The sequence below is a fragment of the Phyllopteryx taeniolatus genome, chromosome 3 (genome assembly GCF_024500385.1).
Source record: "Phyllopteryx taeniolatus isolate TA_2022b chromosome 3, UOR_Ptae_1.2, whole genome shotgun sequence".
Classification (NCBI taxonomy): domain Eukaryota; kingdom Metazoa; phylum Chordata; class Actinopteri; order Syngnathiformes; family Syngnathidae; genus Phyllopteryx; species Phyllopteryx taeniolatus.
The window spans coordinates 22,058,710-22,078,845 of record NC_084504.1 but is presented as its reverse complement, the minus strand read 5'-3'; the positions used below and the strand labels follow the sequence as shown (position 1 = coordinate 22,078,845).

At 40.6% G+C, this 20,136-nt stretch overlaps 1 protein-coding gene across 5 annotated transcripts in view; it reads left to right on the top strand.

The window, feature by feature from the left end:
• Window positions 1-20,136, top strand: part of gpat2 (glycerol-3-phosphate acyltransferase 2, mitochondrial) — a 90,932-nt gene that overhangs the window by 61,632 nt on the left and 9,164 nt on the right. For 4 of the 5 annotated variants that reach the window (XM_061767626.1, XM_061767624.1, XM_061767625.1 and 1 more), the window contains exons 9-20: window positions 574-707; window positions 2,317-2,416; window positions 3,717-3,896; window positions 4,397-4,489; window positions 5,368-5,450; window positions 6,616-6,743; window positions 6,865-6,935; window positions 11,502-11,662; window positions 11,902-12,005; window positions 15,116-15,300; window positions 15,783-15,860; window positions 16,858-16,980. In XM_061767626.1, coding sequence (XP_061623610.1) covers window positions 574-707; window positions 2,317-2,416; window positions 3,717-3,896; window positions 4,397-4,489; window positions 5,368-5,450; window positions 6,616-6,743; window positions 6,865-6,935; window positions 11,502-11,662; window positions 11,902-12,005; window positions 15,116-15,300; window positions 15,783-15,860; window positions 16,858-16,980 — 1,440 coding nt within the window. The remainder of the gene's footprint in view (window positions 1-573; window positions 708-2,316; window positions 2,417-3,716; window positions 3,897-4,396; window positions 4,490-5,367; window positions 5,451-6,615; window positions 6,744-6,864; window positions 6,936-11,501; window positions 11,663-11,901; window positions 12,006-15,115; window positions 15,301-15,782; window positions 15,861-16,857; window positions 16,981-20,136) is intronic. The other variant, XM_061767627.1, reaches the window with a different exon arrangement.

Here is a 20,136-nt window from a genome sequence, read left to right as displayed (position 1 = left end):
GAGATACTTTAAAAGCAGAACAATAAGCAGGGTAGTAAGTCATTATAAAATGATGTTACGCTAATGGGAATAAAAAGACCAGAGTTCTCTGCCTGCCTTTTTAAAAAAATGTTTTTTTTATAGGTTTTACTTCCCTTTTCATTAAAATAGCTAGAAAAGTACAGCCATGTTTTATTTCTCTGGGGATATGTAGTCTGGGGATATGTAGTCGAGTCTGTGATAATTCCATTTTAATTTGTAATTTGTAATTGTAATTTGTAAAAAAAAAAATCTGATTTTCCAAGTCAAAAAAATAATAGAATTTCGCCTAATATGAAGTTGCTTATACATGACCATGCGGATGTATCATATTTCTTAATAACTTGAATGTAGAAAAGTACATAATGTTAGAGGGCACATTAAGTCTGTCTAACTTTAGCCTCGGCAAACCTTATTCTTTTTTCCACCTTATTTTTCTATACTACCCTCCCCTAATCCCAACACATCTGCATGACACAGCATTGTTACAAGTACAATGGAACCGCAATGTGATGAATGTTGCTTATGAGAAGCTGCTTCTGTTATATAACTCAGGGATCGCTGCTGGTCTACGTGTATGTGCGTCAGAGCATCATGGACAGTGTTCTCATCTCTCTGGTGCTCTTCTGTAACAACCTGAGAGTCCCATACACAATTTGTCCAGTCCAAATCTACAACTCCTTCCTCAGGTAAAAAAAAAAAACAACCTCAAATTTCCCTCACATTTATCTAAAACAGTACTGTGATAACAAGTAAACATAACTGTCCTGTATATTCACAGAAATGGTGACAATAATTTCAAAAACAGTGGTTCCTAGAGATACGAGTTTAATTCATTCCGTGACCACGTTTGTACCTCAAAACACTTGTTTCTCAAATCAATCTCAATCTCAAATCTCAAATTACCTTTCTGTGTTTTTTCATAAGAAAAAATAGTACTCTCTTATATTGTACTATTAAAAAGATATAGCAATGACATAATTAAATCGACTAAAATTACAGAAAATGTATTTGGCCACATTTTTTGTTTCAATTCAATGGATGTGCATCTCCTTTTGTCATGCATGCCTTAGCCACTGGGGAACTGTATAATACAGACAGACGCACAAGAAGAATTTCACAACTGACTCAGTGAGCTGGAGTAATGTAGTTTTTTTGTTTTGTTTTTTTACAAAGGCTAAATACTATATACCTGTGAGTAATGTTATATTTTTTTCAAAATGTGTTGCTCCACAGGCGGCACGGTTGGCCGACTGGTTAGAGCGTCAGCCTCACTGTTCTGAGGTCCGGGGTTCAATCCCGCCTGTGTGGAGTTTGCATGTTCTCCCCGTGCCTGCGTGGGTTTTCTCCGGGCACTCCGGTTTCCTCCCACATCCCAAAAACATGCATGAATTGGAGACTCTAAATTGCCTGTAGGTGTGAATGTGAGTGCGAATGGTTGTTTCTTTCTGTGTGCCCTGCGATTGGCTGGCAACCAGTTCAGGGTGTACCCCGCCTCCTGCCCTATGAGAGCTGGGATAGGCTCCAGCACGCCCGCGACCCTAGTGAGGAGAAGCGGCTCAGAAAATGGATGGATGGATGGGTGTTGCTCCACAATTTAGTGTTCAAATATCCTTTGCTTTAAGGGTTATAACGCCGCAACACCGATGCTATTTGTTAGCTTGTTTATGGCTTTTTGTATTGTGCGTTAGCATTAAGCTAAGCTGACCTTACTAAGACAAAGCTATGTGGTTGTTTTAAATGCACGTGTAATCATCTTTGTTTGCTGTTTAGCTTGAGAGGAAACTCCAACTGGGAGTGTCAATAAAGAGCTTGAAGCCTCTTTTTTGTTTTAAAAAATTGTTCACTATCTGCCAAACTACTGCTTGTTGTGAAGTGAGTTGAGTTCACTGCCACGGTACAGTGCACATATGTAAAATCTTTGCCCCAGTAAGCAAAAAATTGTACGAACTACGGCTGATATTGCAAAAAACATGTCAGTCCGGTCACTTGTATCTCAAGGCACCACTGTATATCTTAAATAGGATCTAGGGTCTTTGTTTAAGTATGGAGATGTTTAACATGCCATTAACTGATCACTCACCTGTTATTTCTCTAGGGAGCACTAGTTGCCCCTAAACATGCCATAGTTAGTGTTTGCCCAGTTCATCAACAAACAGTTGCATATACGCGACACAATTGTTATCAATCAGTTAACCGACAAATGCGTTATGAGGCCCATCCCTAGTCTTGACGTGTCATAATGTCTTGAGATGTCAAAGATTGGTGTGAAATGATGCATGGTAGATTCTCCTTCAGATCGATCCTTCAGAAAATTGGCGTGATCCTCTTGCCGCCGTCTGCAGCGACCGAGCAAGATGCAGAGATGGACAATCTTTACGCGCCTGTCGTGACCTCTGTAAGTCTGGCATGTTGTCTCAAGGATGAGGTTAAATGTAACAGTTTGTTTTCCTTTCTCCGATGAGCTCTCCCGCATGAATTTAGATGACAATTCATGCCAGTCATCTGCTTTAGTTTCATATGCAAATACATCTGAGGTTAATTCAGGTTCCATGCTCCCTTTTCTCTGACTCACCACTCATAGAATAAAGTAAATAATCCAACCTCACCGCATAATCTATTCAAGCCTGACTATTGGAGCAGTTCCTCTTTAACCGTGTGTCTTGAAACAGACAAACGGCCTGTTCACAAATAAATGGAAATGAAGGTCTGGGTCATGAATCAGAATAAAACATGATGCTAATGCATTTTTCTGGAGGGAAAAAATCTTCAGGCTGGTGATCATGTAAAATTGCTGGGTAAGCACAAGATAGCCACCTGGCTTTGTAATTTGTCTTTCGGTGTGCTGATGTTCTTTTCTTCCTTACACGTTCAGCTCCTCAATCAAAATAAAAGCCATCGTTTAAACTCTTCTTTCCCAGCCTCACCACACTTACTATTCTTCCTTTTGCAAATAACTGTCTTCCTTTGCTTGTACTTCTCAAGTAATTACATACCTTTATTTTTTTCTTTCTTTCTCATTTTTTCAGTGCTCAGCGCCTGATCACCATCTTCCTTGTCGTGTTTAGCAAGCTAGCCGTTGGTGCTTCGTATCATTTATCTGAAGATTTCAGTTTTATTTGTAGGTGTAACCGGCTTTATTAAGGTATATATTACGATATATCTTAATAAAAGCGCTCTGCCAGTCATTAATTCACAAAACTGTAATCTTGGTGAAACAAACGGGTTCTTTATGAGAGACTCTGTGTGTATTTTTTCCCCTCTTTGACAATTAATGTGAAAAAGCATATTGGCTGCATGTTTGTAAGCAATTTTGTTTATTGGGTGTATTTCAATGTTAACAGACCTCTATTGTTTATTGTCCAGTTTAGCTTTTGTTGTGTCATAATTTGGATATTTTGAATGTAGGGAAGTGCCCCCATAGTCTCCTTTATATGTGCTCCTTATCCAGTTTAAATTTTGACTTCTTCTCCTCAGCTGCCCCAAACACATTTTCATGTTTTTTCATTCTCCCAGCAAGGCCTTGACCTGTCATTTAGCTAATGTATAATTTAATATGCATGGCAGGCATTTTATGCTAATTGCTCCCAACTGTCACGACCTTCCAGACCTTCTTCTATAACATATTTTCTCTCTCTCTCTCTCGCTCTCTCTCTCTCTCTCTCTCTCTCTCTCTCTCTCTCTCTCTCTCTTTTCAGCTAATACGTGAGCTGCTACATGAGGGCCAAGCCTTAAGTGTCGGTGTGTCAGCAGAGTCTGGTCAAGGGGGCCAGTGGCTGGCTCGTATCAGGCAGCTCATCAAAGAGGAGTCTGTCCCTGATATCAGTCTGGTCCCTGTGGGCATCTCCTATGACTGTGTGCCAGAAATGCACACGCAGGTAAATGGATGTAAACACACAACGCACCCTCAAGATTTTATAAGAGCTACTGTATCATTTAATGTAATGTCCTAGGGAGAAAGTTGAGTTTAGAGGACAAATGAAACAAAAAATTACAAAGGTAGTGATGAAGTGTCGTCTCATAATTGTGTTCTTGCTGGCAACTGTATGTTGTTTAGGTGAGGTGTATGCAGTTAATGTCATTGATGGTTATTTGGCCTATATTCTCTGTTGAGCCACACTTGAGAGTGGGTGTAACTTTCAGCTAATTGCAATAAAAAGGTTGTCACCCCATCATTTGGTTCAGTCATTCAGATGCGTCCCCATTGTAGCATACCTAAGTTCTCATTGGCACTCAACACTCTGTGATGTTTATCCATCATCATATACTCTACTCATTAATGGTAGCACATAATGTCCCTCCTAATGGTGAAGCCTCACTATGATATCATCTCCAAATGTACTTGTATTAAAAGTGTTTCTCTTGCACATCTTCACAGGTTGGCTGTCTATTTCGCTGGCTGTTGTCTCTTCTTTGGAGAAAACCAGAAGGAATCGTTAGGATCCATCTCGCACAGCCCTTTTCTCTTAAGGTGAACACACTTTAGGAGTATATGGTGGCTGTCCGTCTGAGTCCTCGCTTCTCACAAAATTAGAAACGGCATCTTGCTTTAGTTACCAAACACTGCATCGTTCAAGTTGGTATTATACCTTATATTCCTAACATATATCGTTATGCACCAACATCAGAACAATACCTCCCAAAAATTATGTTCAATCGTGAATTTAATACAGTACGCAAAAAAATCACAACTGTATTACACTCTTACCGGGCAGCCGTCCATATCAAAGTCTGTGCTCATGCCAATCCCCAGACCATTCAAATAGCCTTTAATACTTCACAAAGGCAAATCAGTGTGATTATATCATATTCCCAAATTCTTTTTGGATATAAAAGGTTTCACCCGACAGCGACAATATCTTGTCTTCTTAAGACAAACCCCATAATTTGCAACATCAACATAATGTGTGAAATGGGGGCTTAAGTATTAGCGGATACAGTTGGTTATAAATGTTTAAGTATAAACAATGAAGGTGGATGATTCAGAGTAAATGGCGAATATAGACCAGAAAGTTCCATGAGACCATGAACCCTGACCCATGAGCAATGAATGATTATGATTTTACAGTAATAAGAATATATATTTGTACTGTTTAAGTGTTGACAAGGCACTATAGTAGGCCAGTTAAATGCACCTAAAAGGGAATGTGAGGTAAATGTATAGTATTATTAAAAGAAGCTATAGTGTTTAACACAATGCTTGATAATCTGTTCTCAAAAGTCATTGCTTAAGTAAATAATTCAGTATGATTTAGTTGGTGCTTAGTAGCCTTTGAGGGTGTGTTGATAGATCGTGTGCCCGTGTGCGTGCATGTGACTGCGTGCATGCGAGCGTGGGTGTACGTGTAGGAGATGTACGCATCAGGCAGGTGCAGAGTAGTTGAATGGCGCCCTCTACAGGACCTGTTGCTGCCTGTTATCCTCAACGAAAGGTAATCTGCCCCTACAGACACACACACACACACACATACATGCACACTGTTTGTCTTGTAAACTTGCCACAAGATGTTATTTTGATCCAGCATTTGAAAAAAAAAAAAATATCTGGCACTTACGCAGTAAAAGTTCATTATAACATCCTCAAAGAGCCGGGCTCAGCTTCTGAGTGGAAAGTTCAATTCCTCCGAGATTGCGTGCAAACGAAAGAAACAGAATGATTAAGTGAGATGAGAAGTGATGGTAAAAAATGTACGGTTTGATTAGGTTGTTATCAGCATGTAATTTCATTCTCTTTTGCTTGACGGCATTAACAAGCTCTGGTGCAAGCCATCATACGAGGAAATGATTACCTGACATACTGTAAGTAGTTGTATCACTGGTGGCACTGTCAAACCTGTCAAGCAACAGTGACAGATGTAATATGCTCTCTCAGCTACACACTATCCAAGCAATGATGCACAAAGCTCCTTTGAGCTTTATGGCGTACACCAAGGTCCAGCAGTGTAATTTAGCGCGTGATAAACTTCTGTCATCCATAAACATGCTCAATCCTTGTCAAAGCAAATCCTTTTACTTGAAATGCAGTTTAGCCACAAGTCAAATTAGACCTGCAATGACTGAACATGTATTTAATATATTGTCATTCAATGAGGCCCTGCTATTTTCATCTGTTGTTGCACATAGTAGTTAAAACACAACTCATTCTAATTGTATACGGCCATCAGTTTATTTCACCCACCCGCATACAGTATTTTTCAAATGATTCTTTCTCAGCCAAGTTCTTTCCGCACTTATGGCGCCATTAAAGAGCAGTGGGGCCACTCAATCAAAGTGGGCCACCTGCTCCAGTATTCACTTGTTTAGCTCTGTGTTCCTGAGGGAAATATAGGGCACCGCTCAATGCTCCACTGTGCACACCGGCAAGTCGCTGTGTCTTCTTAATGTTTGTAGCTGAGCAGGTAGTGTACAGTGGTGGGTTGCAGAGTCACGCTGACACTGAAAGATGTGTTGTATAATCCACAATTGTGGCATTAAAGTTAAAGACATCTCCAGCTGCAGAGTTGGGTTAACGTTATATGTATTTGCCCTCGCAATAATTCTACAAAGGATTCACACTTGATACAATATTGATTCTGGCTGTTTGCTTTTTCAATCAAGCACTGAGAGTGAGTTTGGTCAGAGGAAGATATCGTGGCTTTTGCCTTCTCATTCTGCGTCAGAAACCACAGAGCCAACTCATCAGGAGACCGAGCTCAGCATTGCCATTGCTGCCCACCTCATCTTCTGTAAGTGAGAGATAATGTTCTCTGCTGGTCTGTAAATGAACCCCAGTGAGATGTTTTAATCATGTTTGCATTGTCCAATGGTATGTTTTCTTTGATTTGTCAGTTGTGCTTTTCTTCCCAGCTGCAACCTCCTGCATGGCTGTAATGTCCACTAATCTGCTGTCCAGTCTTTTGCTGTACAGACACCGCAAGGTAAATCTGTCATCCCTGTGCTCCGTGGTCAAACCGGTGCGACCATACAAACTATAGTTGATGTACAGGCAATTTTGAATAACCTTTTCACGATTGATGCACTGTAATTTTGGCCACCAAAATGTTTCGGCCAGAAATGACCCAAAAGTGCATTTTCGGTTTTGGTCTGAAAGACTTTTGGGACTAAAATAAAACTCCTGAAACATGATGTTTTTATGATGCAAGCACAAACTGCAGCCACTGCGCATTCCTTTACATTACAGTGGGTACGGAAGGTATTCAGACCCCTTTAAATTTTCACTCTTTTTTTATATTGCAGCCATTTGCTAAAATCATTTAAATTCATTTCTTTCCACATTAGTGTACACAGCACCCCATATTGACAGAAAAAAACGGAATTGTTGACATTTTTGCAGATTTATTAAAAAAGAAAAACTGAAATATTACACAGCCATAAGTATTCAGACCCTTTGCTCAGTATTTAGTAGAAGCACCCTTTGAGCTAATACAGCCATGAGTCTTTTTGGCAATGATGCAAGTTTTTCACACCTGGATTTGGGGATCCTCTGCCATTCCTCCTTTGCAGATCCTCTCCAGTTCTGTCAGGTTGGATGGTGAACGTTGGTGGGCAGCCATTTTCAGGTCGTTCCAGAGATGCTGAATTGGGTTTAAGTCAGGGTTCTGGCTGGGCCATTCAAGAACAGTCACGGAGTTATTCAGAAGCCACTCCTGCGGTATTTTAGCTGCGTGCTTAGGGTCATTGTCTTGTTTGAAGGTGAACCTTCGGCTGATCACTCTGGAGAAGGTTTTCGTCCTGGATATCCCTGTACTTGGCCCCATTCATCTTTCCTTCGATTGCAACCAGTCGTCCTGTCCCTGCAGCTGAAAAACACCCCCACAGCATGATGCTGCCACCACCATGCTTCACTGTTGGGACTGTATTGGACAGGTGATGAGCAGTGCCTGGTTTTCTCCACACATGCCACTTAGAATTAAGGCCAACAAATTCTATCTTGGTATCATCAGACCAGAGAGTCTTATTTCTCACCATCTTGGAGTCCTTCGGGTGTTTTTTAGCAAACTCCATGCAGGCTTTCATGTGTCTTGCACTGAGGAGAGGCTTCCGTCGAGCTACTCTACCATAAAGCCCCGACTGGTGGAGGGCTGTAGTGATGGTTGACTTTCTAGAACTTTCGCCCATCTCCCGACTGCATCTATGGAGCTCAGCCACAGTGATCTTTGGGTTCTTCTTTACCTCTCTCACCAAAGCTCTTCTCCCCAAATTGCTCAGTTTGGCTGGACGGCCAGCTCTAGGATGGGTTCTGGTCGTCCCAAACGTCTTCAATTTAAGGATTATGGAGGCCACTGTGCTCTTAGGAACCTTAAGTGCAGCAGACATTTTTTGTAACCTTGGCCAGATCTGTGCCTTGCCACAATTCTGTCTCTGAGCTCTTCAGGCAGTTCCTTTGACCTCATGATTCTCATTTGCTCTGACATGCACTGTGAGCTGTAAGGTCTTCTATAGACAGGTGTGTGGCTTTCCTAATCAAGTCCAATCAGTATAATCAAACACAGCTGGACTCCAATAAAGGTGTAGAACCATCTTAAGGATGATCAGAAGAAATGGACAGCACCCAAGTTAAATATATGAGTGTCACAGCAAAGGGTCTGAATACTTAGGGCTGTGTGATATTTCAGTTTTTGTTTTTTAATAAATCAGCAATAATTTTAACAATTGTGTTTTTTTCTATCAATATGGGGTGGTGTGTGTACATTAATGAGGGGGAAATGAACTTGAATAATTGTAACAAATGGCTGCAATATAACAAAGAGTGACAAATTTAAGGGGGTCTGAAAAGTTTCCGTACCCACTGTATACTGTAAATAAATATAATAAAGTCACTAATCATCGCCTCCATTGAAGCGAATAAGCTACACTTCTGACAAGTATTGTTATCACGAAGAGAGGGCGAGGAGTAATTAAGAGGACAAAGACATGCCATGCCATGGTAATTGCTAAGCTATCGTGACATGAAGTTGCAAAACACCAAAATTGGTGATTGGGTGATACAGTACACTTGTCTCAGGTCTGGCTGGCAGTGTTTGGAAAGTTCATTTTCTACGTGAACTAGTTCAAAGTTCAGTTCCCGTACCAAAAATGAACTAGTTCACTTCATAATTCAAAATTTTGAACTACTACTTCATAGTTCTTTTTTGCTTTTTCTCAATATATGTTGCTGACAGGCTAGTCCCCTTAAAATACTCGCATTTCATTTTCCCATTGTTGCCACCCATTCTGTCCACATTAGTAGCCAGCTGCAGCTTTGACCCTACAATCAAAGCATGAGGAAAAACGTTTTGCTTGAATCGTCTTTTTTAAAATGAGGAATTGAAACAAAAACGTTTGTGCTTAATGTGTAAACAAAAACACGCAACACCGTATAACAGGAACGATGGTGAAATGACATTGATAACTTTGCATTTTTCGCAGCTTTGGCTGACTATGTTAACAAAATATTTTATCTATTCTTACTGTACATTATAAAACAAAATAAATTCCATATCATGACAGCGTGATCGTGCGTTTTAACTAAAGCATTCTGATACATATAATAGTTTTCTTAGCACAAAAGAACCACCGAAGAACATATCAACTGAACGCACCTCACATTCTCACGCAGCAGCGACGGGCCAGCCATGAATGGGGGCCATGACTTGGTTGCCAAATACAGAGTTTATCTGCCGACATATGAAGGCTCGTATATAGTGTGTTTAGAAGGGTTTTGTCCTGGAAGTCCCTAACAAAACCTGCCATTCTTGAATGAAAATGACCTTTTGTTCGAAAACCGTTCACAGGCTCAAGAATGAGCGTGTTCTCAGTTACGTTCATCAGGCAGAAATAAACTAAGTTTAGTTCCCGTTTGCACAAAATATGAACTAGATCATGAAGTTTGGTTCATTGAACTCAGATTCAGGTACAACACTGCTGGCTGGAACCGCGTTATAGCAGAGAGTATCCTAAAAAAGCTAGTCCAGCTAGTTCTATTTTAGAGTGGTAGGGCACAGAGGGGTGTTCTCCTATTGGAGAACACAGACTCGTATTCCGATTGACTGGTTTGTTTATTCTGGTCCTTTGGCATCTACACACAACAAAAAAACGTGAGGGAATACAGGTAATCTGGAACTGTAGAGGTTGCTTCACAAATGGTTAATGGTTGTGTCGGGAGCAGAGGTGTGTGTAGAGTAGCCAAATATTGTACTCAAGTAAAAGTACTGTTACTTTAGAGTAATGTGACTCAAGTAAAAGTAAAAAGTAGTCATCCAAATATTTACTTAAGAGTAAGAAAGTACTCAATGAAAAAACTACTCAAGTAAAGAGTAGTAAACCCTAACTTTTTTTTTTTTTTTTTTTAAATCAGAACATGAACATCAAATAAAATAAAATTAAAAATAATATATGGGAGTCAACACACACCTGCCACCATTTCAATTTCTAACTGCCCAAAAACCAACACCACATACATTGGGCCCTACAGAAACATTATTTTCTTTATTCGCTTAAATTACTTCATGAAGAAGCTGTTTGTTGACCAGACTTATCGATTGTGTGTGCGTGTGGGTGTGCGACACCGTAGGGATAGAACTAATTTTGCCATATCGACTCCCAAAACAGCAATAGAAACATCTGCAACTTACTGCAAGGTTTTTTCTCAAGTTTGAAGTGGGCTGAAATATCAAAGTTTGAGCAGTCACAATTTAAGAGCTGCATGATAAACTGTTGTTTTTTGGAGTCTGTAAAATAGTCTGTTTTTACCCCAAAATGAGTCATTTTGATTGGCTCGCAAAGGCTATGTGCGCGGTCATGTGACTGCCTTGTGTCATCTGATTGTTGAAAAATGAGTCATTTTGATTAGCTCGCAACGGCTACGTGCGCGGTCATGTGAATGCCTTGTGTCATCTGATTGCTAAATTGGAGTCAAATGACATTGGTAAACCCGTTTGATTGGCGCAACAGGCACCCTATGCGAAAGTTGAAGATGGAGTCTAAAAATAGACGTGCACACGCAAGAATGAATAAATAAAAGTAGCGAACGGCATATCAATCATTGTAACGGAGTAAAAGTATCAATCCTTCTTCACATAAATACTCAAAAGTAAAAGGTGCGGTGCATTTAAAGTACTCTGACAAGTACAGTTTATGGAAAATGTTATTTGAGTAAATGTAACGGAGTATATGTAGCGTTACTACCCACTTCTGGTCGGGAGAAATAAAAGGAAAAACATGAGGACATATTAAACTCAAACAAAAATCAAGTAACTAAATGTTAATAGCTACAAATATGTAAACAATGTGGGCTTTCTACCCAGTGTTATAGCAGAGAGGAATCAACTTTGAAGAGCTAACTAGCAAGCAAATTAATAAATACTGTAATACACGATAATGCTAAACAGCCACACAGGGACCGGAACCTGCACAACTTCAGAGGCAGTTGACTTGAGAGGTTCCACTGGAGTTATTGATAAATTCACTTTGGCACCAGACTCATCCCTCGTTCCTCTGGGCAGGGTGCGAGCATGTCGGTCTTGTGTCGTGACGTCGCCTGGCTCACAGAGGAGCTCTTGTTCAGGAACAAAGATGTCGGATTTGGAGGAAGTCTAACAGAGGTGGTCCACTACTCCCTAGCACTGCTCGCCCCTCACCTCATCATAGCGGCAGTGCCGTTAAGGTTGGTTGTTCAGAAATCAAACAGATGAATATCCATACATCCATCCATTTTCCGTACCGCTTGCGGACATAATGGAGCCTATTCCAGCTAACTGGGCGAGAGACACGGTACACCCTGAATTGGTCGCCATCCAATCGCAGGGCATATATAAATAAACAACCATTCACACTCACATTCACAATATACGGGAAGTTTAGAGTCGTCAATTAACCTACCATGCATGTTCTTTCGACCTTCAGGCAAGACCCTTTAATTGTTCCTCGTCCTACGCTTGCTGCCACACTTCACTTCGACCTGCAGGCCCAGATTGTCACCCATACTTTTATTTTGGAAGCAGTTGGCGGTGAGTGATTTTGCATGCATGTATTTTGGGAAGATGGCAGAACCTTCAGTTAACACTTAAGTCATGTTGAGCCCTTATGTTCTCTTTGCATAGTGGTTTGTAGGAGGCTTTGGCTGAGACTTGCGATGGCAGGATGGAAAATCCATTTGAAACACGGTATTTTAAAAGTTGAAGGTGTTATGGAGATACAACAAGGAGAAGACTGCTAATGAGCTTTTTTTGTTAACAACCAGAGAGTCTTTAGTTGCCATTAGTGAAACTACGTCTGAAATTTGTTCTTTTACCATTTACTGTTGCCCCCTGCTTGAAATGTTCAGATTAATGCCGTCATTGATAAGTCAGTCATGTATGAAAAGTTGAATCAGAAGCAACCAGATCTGCTTGTCTTAGCGGGGAAAAAAATAATTCATTCATTTTTTTTCTACACTTGGACATAGTTACCACTCTAAATTTCTGTCATCTCAGCAGAAATATGACATTATTGGGAAGCTGAGCTGCATTGGCAAAAGTTCACATACTCCAATAATGCTGTTTAGCTGTTCTTGTGCTGTGCTACACTGTAGACACCATATGGGCCATTGTGAAAAACTGAACAAAGTTCTCTTTTCCTAGATTTTATGTAACTCACAACTGACCATATGCATTATTTGACCCAGCATCCAATTACATTATAGGGGATGTTGATTCTCACAGTTTTGGTGAAATTGAATCTAACTTATTGTGACACATAAAACGACCACACTGTTATATTCAGCAATTTAATTTAAACTTAATAAATTGGGTCCAACATAATCAGAGACATCAAATATTATTGGGGGAAAAGGAATGTGCCAAAAACGGTTTAATTCTTTACATTTTCGGTAATTGTGTCATTACTGTAGGTTTTTACAAAGTACAATATTATAAAGTGCTATATTCCTTATTAGAAACACATTACAACATTTTCCATGCTTTTCAAAAGGGGAAAAATTATTTCAGATACGAGTGTTTTAAGTTACGAGCGTGGACATGGAATAAAGTCGACTCGTATCTCAAGGCACCACTGTGCGTTGAATACAGAAGCAAATGTCCAAACAATTCCAACAGGCCGTCTCGTTGTTTTGCCAGAGGGCATTGTTAATGTTGCAGAAGCTCTGAATTTCATCCTTGTAACCAGCAAAAACTAAGACTATATTTCTTTTAACCACTCGAAGATGTCATTGTGTACTTTTTTTTTAAAGGTGTTTTCCTTGAATCACCAACTGTTCTTTGAGACTCTTCTGCTAAGCCAACTGGTTTTCAGCTTCCATAGGTTCTATAAAAAACACGATTTCACATTCTCAGCCCCTAATCAATCTTTGCCGGCTGTGTCGGGAATGGATGGCTCTCAATCTCAGTCCACACGCTCACAGTGACCATCTGCTCAAGCTTGATCTGCTGACTTTCGCCTCCCAAACACTTGTACTGTAGATTGCTCTTACTTTTTCCTCATCGTTCTTTTTTCAACCTGATTGGTCAAACTTGTTCTTGAAAGTCTGGTTCCTATCTGTGGCTCCTCCACAGTAGGCCCTAGAGAGTTAGTATGTTCCTTTTAAAGTTTCATCTCCTTTCATTCTTGCACTCTATCTCCAGAGCCTCAGGATATATAGTAGTTCTTATTTTGGTCCTGGTTGTACGTGTCAAAAGCCGTGAAAACATACTGTATTGCTGTCTGAAAAGACAGACTCAGCCATATGTCGCTGAAAAGTCTATTCAGAACAATGTATCAGCAACTACTACTAAAGTTCTGAAGATAAAGGTAAAATCTGTAATGTCACAGTACGAAGAGGAAACAAATTCGCTATACACAAAGAGTTTGACGTTCCAATCTTTATTTCAGAATCCTGACAGAGCTGCTATTTTACAACCATAGCCATGACAATGATTAACTTGCGCTTCGTTGATGGCACATTCTTAGTGCTGTTTACAAAACACTTGACTGACAGTTGATTGGCTGTCTATCTCATTTGATTTTTTTAAGCACACTGTGTTGTTTTTTTGTTTTTTTTTACAGGACGCTCCAATGCCTTTTGATAATGGTCTATGTGCACAATTTATGATGTCAGCGCGATCTATTTCAGTAGCGGAAGTGAAGGTTTTGGGCAGCCAGCGTTATGAAACATTGGCTTTACCCTCAAATGCTTAAAATAATCCTAACTATAGTCAGTTTACACTTTATTAGGTACACTTGCACATTCTCAATGCAGTTGAGTTGTCAAAAATTCTGCCTTTGATTGACACTGTCAGAGAGGTATAAATTTAACAATCTGTTTATTGCACTAATAGTTTACAGTGGTGAAGAACTGCACTGAATCTATTGCAGTGGTGATTCTAATATCTTAGTAATTGGTGTGAGGGCCCTCTTGGACTCGCCGATTAGTATTATACTTCTTGGGAGGGCTTAAACATGCTTGAAAAGTCACAAATTTGCAAAAAGTGCATATGTTCCGTTGAATTCTAATAAATTGTATTTTAGAGGACCCTAACACAGCTGGAAAGTTAAAAAGGTTTTGCCCCCTGACTCCAATTTCACTGATTGACACGTAACTCCATGGACATTTCTATCACAACTGGACACATAATAAAGTCTCAAGGATCCATGCCTGAAATGTTAGTGGAAGTCGGCCATTTTGGTTTGAGGCAGCCATTTTGATCGAATTCTAGTGCTTGTACTTTGATGAACTCCTATGAGGGAATTCATCCAATTGATCCCCATTTGGAGGTGGCGCCATTTGAATGTGGTCTGTGCATGACCTCAAAATTTGATGGTCATTTCAAGGATAATTTTGATTGAACCTTTTCTGGGACACACAGTAAATATGTAAGTAAGTAATTAGTAACACTTCTCCGTATGATGAACCACACATGTTCAGCTCTAAAGGCCATTTCAATGTGTGCCTCATTCCACTCTCTATTAACTTATATAATAGATAACAGCTCTCCACATTTTGTGAGACGAACTCACCATTTTAAAGCTCTCCAAAAATGTGCTGAAATAGAAGTGCCGTATGTGTGACATATGCTTACAAGTAACTTATATTTTTTTTGTGTGCGTGTCTGTTTGTTGTAAAGTAATGCATATTTTTCCCCAGCATGTGCGGTTTCAGCCATGCTATATGAGATTGCAGGCAGTGGCGTCAGCAGCAAGATGAGGCCCGACAGCGCAGATGGAGACGAAGTCAAAGGTGACATGGAATTTGATGTGGTGCTCTGCCAGTCCGAGCTGACTGAAAAAGCCCTGCAGCTCTGCCATCTCCTGCCTCCGGGCTTTAGACCGGTGAGTTTCATTTCATATCACACACACGCGCGCATCCGGTGTGCCTCATACAATGGATGTTTAATGGAGCTGAACAGTGACTCACCCTGCTCTGCTGGTGTTGAATTGTGTCCACGTGCTGTGTGTTTGTACGCAGCTACATGTGTACACACTCCATCACGCTGACTTCAAGGGCTCTCGATCGGAGGCAGATATACTGTTCCTTTCTCTGTTGGCCCACCTTTCATTTGAGCAGCCAGTCTTTCTTTTCGACTCTGCTTGCACCAATGTTGCTCAGCCTTTTCTTCCATGTAAAAATATCGCTCCCACTCATGCATCCCGATGGCCGACTCTGCTTCTTCCATCTCTGATCTCATCTTCATCTCCACCTCACAGTCTATGCTCTTTGTCACCTGTCTTCCTCTGCTTTTCTTCCATGTGTGATGAGACTGAAGCTGTTTGCTCCTCTCACCTTCTCTCTCATTTATTCCCAAATTCTCCAGCCCTGCCAGTCTTCTCAAAGTTTCGCACTGGATGCAATTGACAGTCTGGTGCGATGTGGCATCTTGATCATGGAAGAAGTAAGATGTGTTTTTCATAGTCCTATAAATGTATACTGAGACATAACACAATTCCTTCCAGGATGCCAATCAACCACTATTTTAGAAAGCAATGGAGAATGAATGATTTTTCAGAATAAACTGTTCATGAAACCTTTTAACTGTACTGGCAATTTTTAAGTAGCGTTCTAAAATTCTTAACGGTCTTAAGTTGATCGAGAAAAACTTAAATGGAGAGTTTGCATTTAAAAAAATAAATCATAAATAAATAATTCATTATTATATTTGTTAAAACAGTCATTATGACTTGACAGTAGTACATGATCTGTGGAAAAAAAAATCAGCCCTCTCTGGCCTCATCTTGTGCCTCTAATTTGATAAAGAAACCACCATGGAAAAACAAACCATATGGACATATGGCATGACTTACGAGGTTTCAATCTTTTTCTTACACACTTGCGGACACACTCATTACGAGCACAATCCCGTGGCCTAGCAAAAAATAAAACTCCAAACTGATAACATTCATTGTTATAGTAACACTCCATTATGAATGAGATGCTTTTCTGGGGTAACAACAAGGTACCAGGGCAGCGGGAGGCCACAGGGGTGTTATTGTGACAAATGATTGATGAGGCTAACCGCTATTTTCATCCACAACCGGCTTAGTTTCTCTTTGACCCGCAAAGTGTTGCTTTGTTGCCGGGACATTTTGCTGCTCCACGGACTATTGTAGCCCAGCGATGGCAGCAGACAGACAAATTGAAAGTCCATTGATTTACATACAAACTGTATTGATGTGGCGTAGTAAACTTGACGTCGGTTCAACCCCTAGTGAATACTTAACCGTGAATATGCGGAGGATAACAGTGTTCTGGGGGGGGACTATCTGATTAAGTACTTGTAAACCAGATCTCATATTTGATATTTGTTTGTGTCCATGAATTGATGCACTTCATTTTCCTGCAAACATTGTAGTCATTTTCCTGCAAACATTGTAGAATGTCTTTCTACGTAGGTCCAGAGGGACAATCCAATCTGTGATTTCTGGAGGAGAGAGGGTGCATTGACCTGGACCCCCACAGATGAGCTGTATCAAAGCGATTCTGATTGTGAGGAGGAAGACTCGTGTTCCTACAAGGTACCCAAAGAGCACCATTGAGTTTTTCTGGCTCCATCACATGCCACAGAGACGCACCTGAAGTCTTCTTTATACTCGCGCAGACGGCGACCGCGCTGACGTCACTGCGGCCGTCCCTCGCGTACTTTGCCTTTATACTCGAGCGCAACCCATGCACGGTGTTTTGAAAGTGTGCTGCAGTTCTCCTCCAAGTCGGGGGTGTCGCGACAGCTGGTATTGGATAGGACACCACAGGTTGGAGTTTCCTCTGCATTTTCTTTGCCATTTCCGGTAGCCGTTTTTACTTTCCTTTCAGTAACAAAGAACAAAGCAACGACAATGGCGACTGCGACTGAACAAATGGACCTAGATGACCAGAATATACGTTTAATTATGCTACAAAATCGATCGAGAAGGCGGCGACATAGATGGTATGTAGAACCAATGGGCACGCTGGTACGTCATCACAGCATGTGACTAAAACGGACCAATTACGAGAGATGATCTCCGCGGCCTTCGACGCGCAGCAACTTTTTTTGTCGGCTGCGCGGCAAGCTACGCAGACATGCTGCGCGGGGCAATTTGTCGGTCACGTGTTGCAATGCGGGCGTTGTTGGCCGCGGGACCGCGGGAGTATAAAGAGGCCTTGAGGTTCCACTGTATGTAGGTAGAATCACGTTAGATGTTGACCCATTTAACAGAAGATGGCAGCTTATGAGGGTGCAAACACGCCACAACAAAACTAGCAAAGCCACAGCACGAAGGACGCATTTGATGAGAGTACATCTCCATAACAAAAGTAGCAACGCAGCTTAGATGCATTACTTGAATACCAATTAGCAATATGTGTGTCAGCTTTAATTGAAAGCTGTCATGAATGCATATGTGACTTTTCAAAGCATCACAGGGCAACTAATCAACTCTGAAAGCGTGCGCAAAGTGACTGAGGTGAGTGTAAAATGCTTGGAAAAACAGGATCTTAATGAATAACATCAAAGCACAACTAACCAGAAATGACATCCACAAACCACTCAATTTGCTTGCCTCTTTTCTTTTTACAACAGAGCAATAGCTTATCTAGCATTCAAATCTACACTGATTAGTTTTTTCAGCAATGTTCTTTTTGAGAGAGAGAGAGAGAGAGAGAGAGAGAGAGAGAGAGAGAGAGAGAGAGAGAGAGAGAGGCAACTCTTGCCTCAGAGAACATTTTCAAAGCTACACATGATTCAAAACCATTATTGCATTCACCGGTCTTCAACGTAAGCTTTCTCTGTGCTCAGACTTCATTTAGAAAGACAAAAGGGGGATAGTTGCATTCAGATATTTAATGTTTAATGCAGCATTTGGCATTTCAAAATGTTCTTAGGCTCTGCTTTCCCAGTCTATATGGTCTGTTTTGTTGTCTATATTAGTGTTACTTGGTGGTTGTTGGCCGTAAGACCTTGACGAGTAATATCTTTTTAAAGAAACTTTCTAGATATTGCATATCAAATATTCATGTGGACTACTTCTGTTTTCCTTTCATAAGTTCAGTTGTATGGCTTGCTCGTTTACTCAAGACCCTGCTTTATTAAACTAATGATTGATAAATCCTCTAGCAATATAATTCAGTCTATGTAATGCTGAGTCACATCCCGTTCTTAACAGCTTTATCCATGATGGGGGAGTCTCACTAATATATTCAGTTTTACTATTCATTACAAGCTCTTACTCCTCTGCTGCCACCTCGGCTCTGCCACCCTCAGCTGTCTGAGCAAAAACACCTATTTAGCAAACCATGCCAATTATTATCTTTTCATCAACTGACCATTCTCTTTTAGCCCAGTGTTTCCCAGTCTTTATTGAGCCAGTGCACCCATTTTACTCATCTCAGAAATTTACATAGTCTGTATGAAATTTTGGCCTGTTACTTTGTACACAAAGCTATTATGTTGTATGAATGACAACGGGTGGATACACACCTTCCGCCATCTCGTGGAACAGGATTTAATTTGGGGCCAAATTAATTGAAACTGGATAATTTGTGAATCATTGTTTCAGCCCACTGTAATAACCTCAATGGCATTCGGAGCAGACTTTGATCGGTTCGGTGAGGTCCGTCTGCCATAGTAACATACTCTCTTGTGAGGTCTGAGGATTTATTTCCATTTCAAATAAATGCTCACATTCCATTTGTTTCTACATTTTGATTGCTCATCATCTCATGATATCCTCTTAACATGGTGTGATGGTGTCAAGTATACTCACTGGCCACAATACCTTCACGAGCTAATGAGATCCAATGCCAAAGGTGTATCAAAAAACATATATAGTGTATCAAAAAACATATATAGTACATTGGAACCTCAGGTTACGAGCTACCCTTTTTACAAACAATTCAGGTTACGCCCAAAGTTTGTGTCAAAAATGTACCTCTATTTTGCTGCTTTTTTTCAATTTGTGGACAGTCTTTGCACAGACAAACAGATGGATTCTATATTGTGTTTCTTCTCGCACTGTGTAACCTTCATTGGCTCTGTACATCACCAAATACAACAAGTGTACTATAACGTCTTCCAAAGATACAGTACACGGGAGATGGTAGTCGGTTTATCTCACCTATATTGCAAAGCAACGAACACGACTACTGTGGGCGTAGTTGACGCCAAAACGAAACAGAAGTTACGGAACAAAACGATTCTGCACTTCCTAGACACATGAGTGAACCCCCCCCCCCCCTTTTTTTTTTTCTTTTTTTTTTTTCCCCCGGGCTTCCCCGCACGTCAGCAGCGACAATGCGTTCAAAGACACCCGGAAACATCAGCGCGCAGAACAAGAGTGACTCGCCACAAGCCTTTCAACAATAACACACGACGACGACGTAATGCACGTCTATTTTCTTTTGCTCACAATTAGCCTAGAGAATGGCTCCAAATAGTTAGTCACGGGGAGGCTGCGACTTCAAATAAGTAAATGAGTTCACAATGACTGTAGAAAGCGAAGGCTACCTACTACATCAAGTTTTTAATTGTGAGAAAGTGGAATTGTTCAGGGGGAAAAAATTATAAAAGAAATGTGCAGCAAATTGAGTCACGTGCAGACATTTATTGAAAAGCATCACCCTAATAAAACTGGCCAACAGAGCAATCAATATTTTCAGAAAAATACATCCATCCCTCCATCCATTTTCTCTTACCA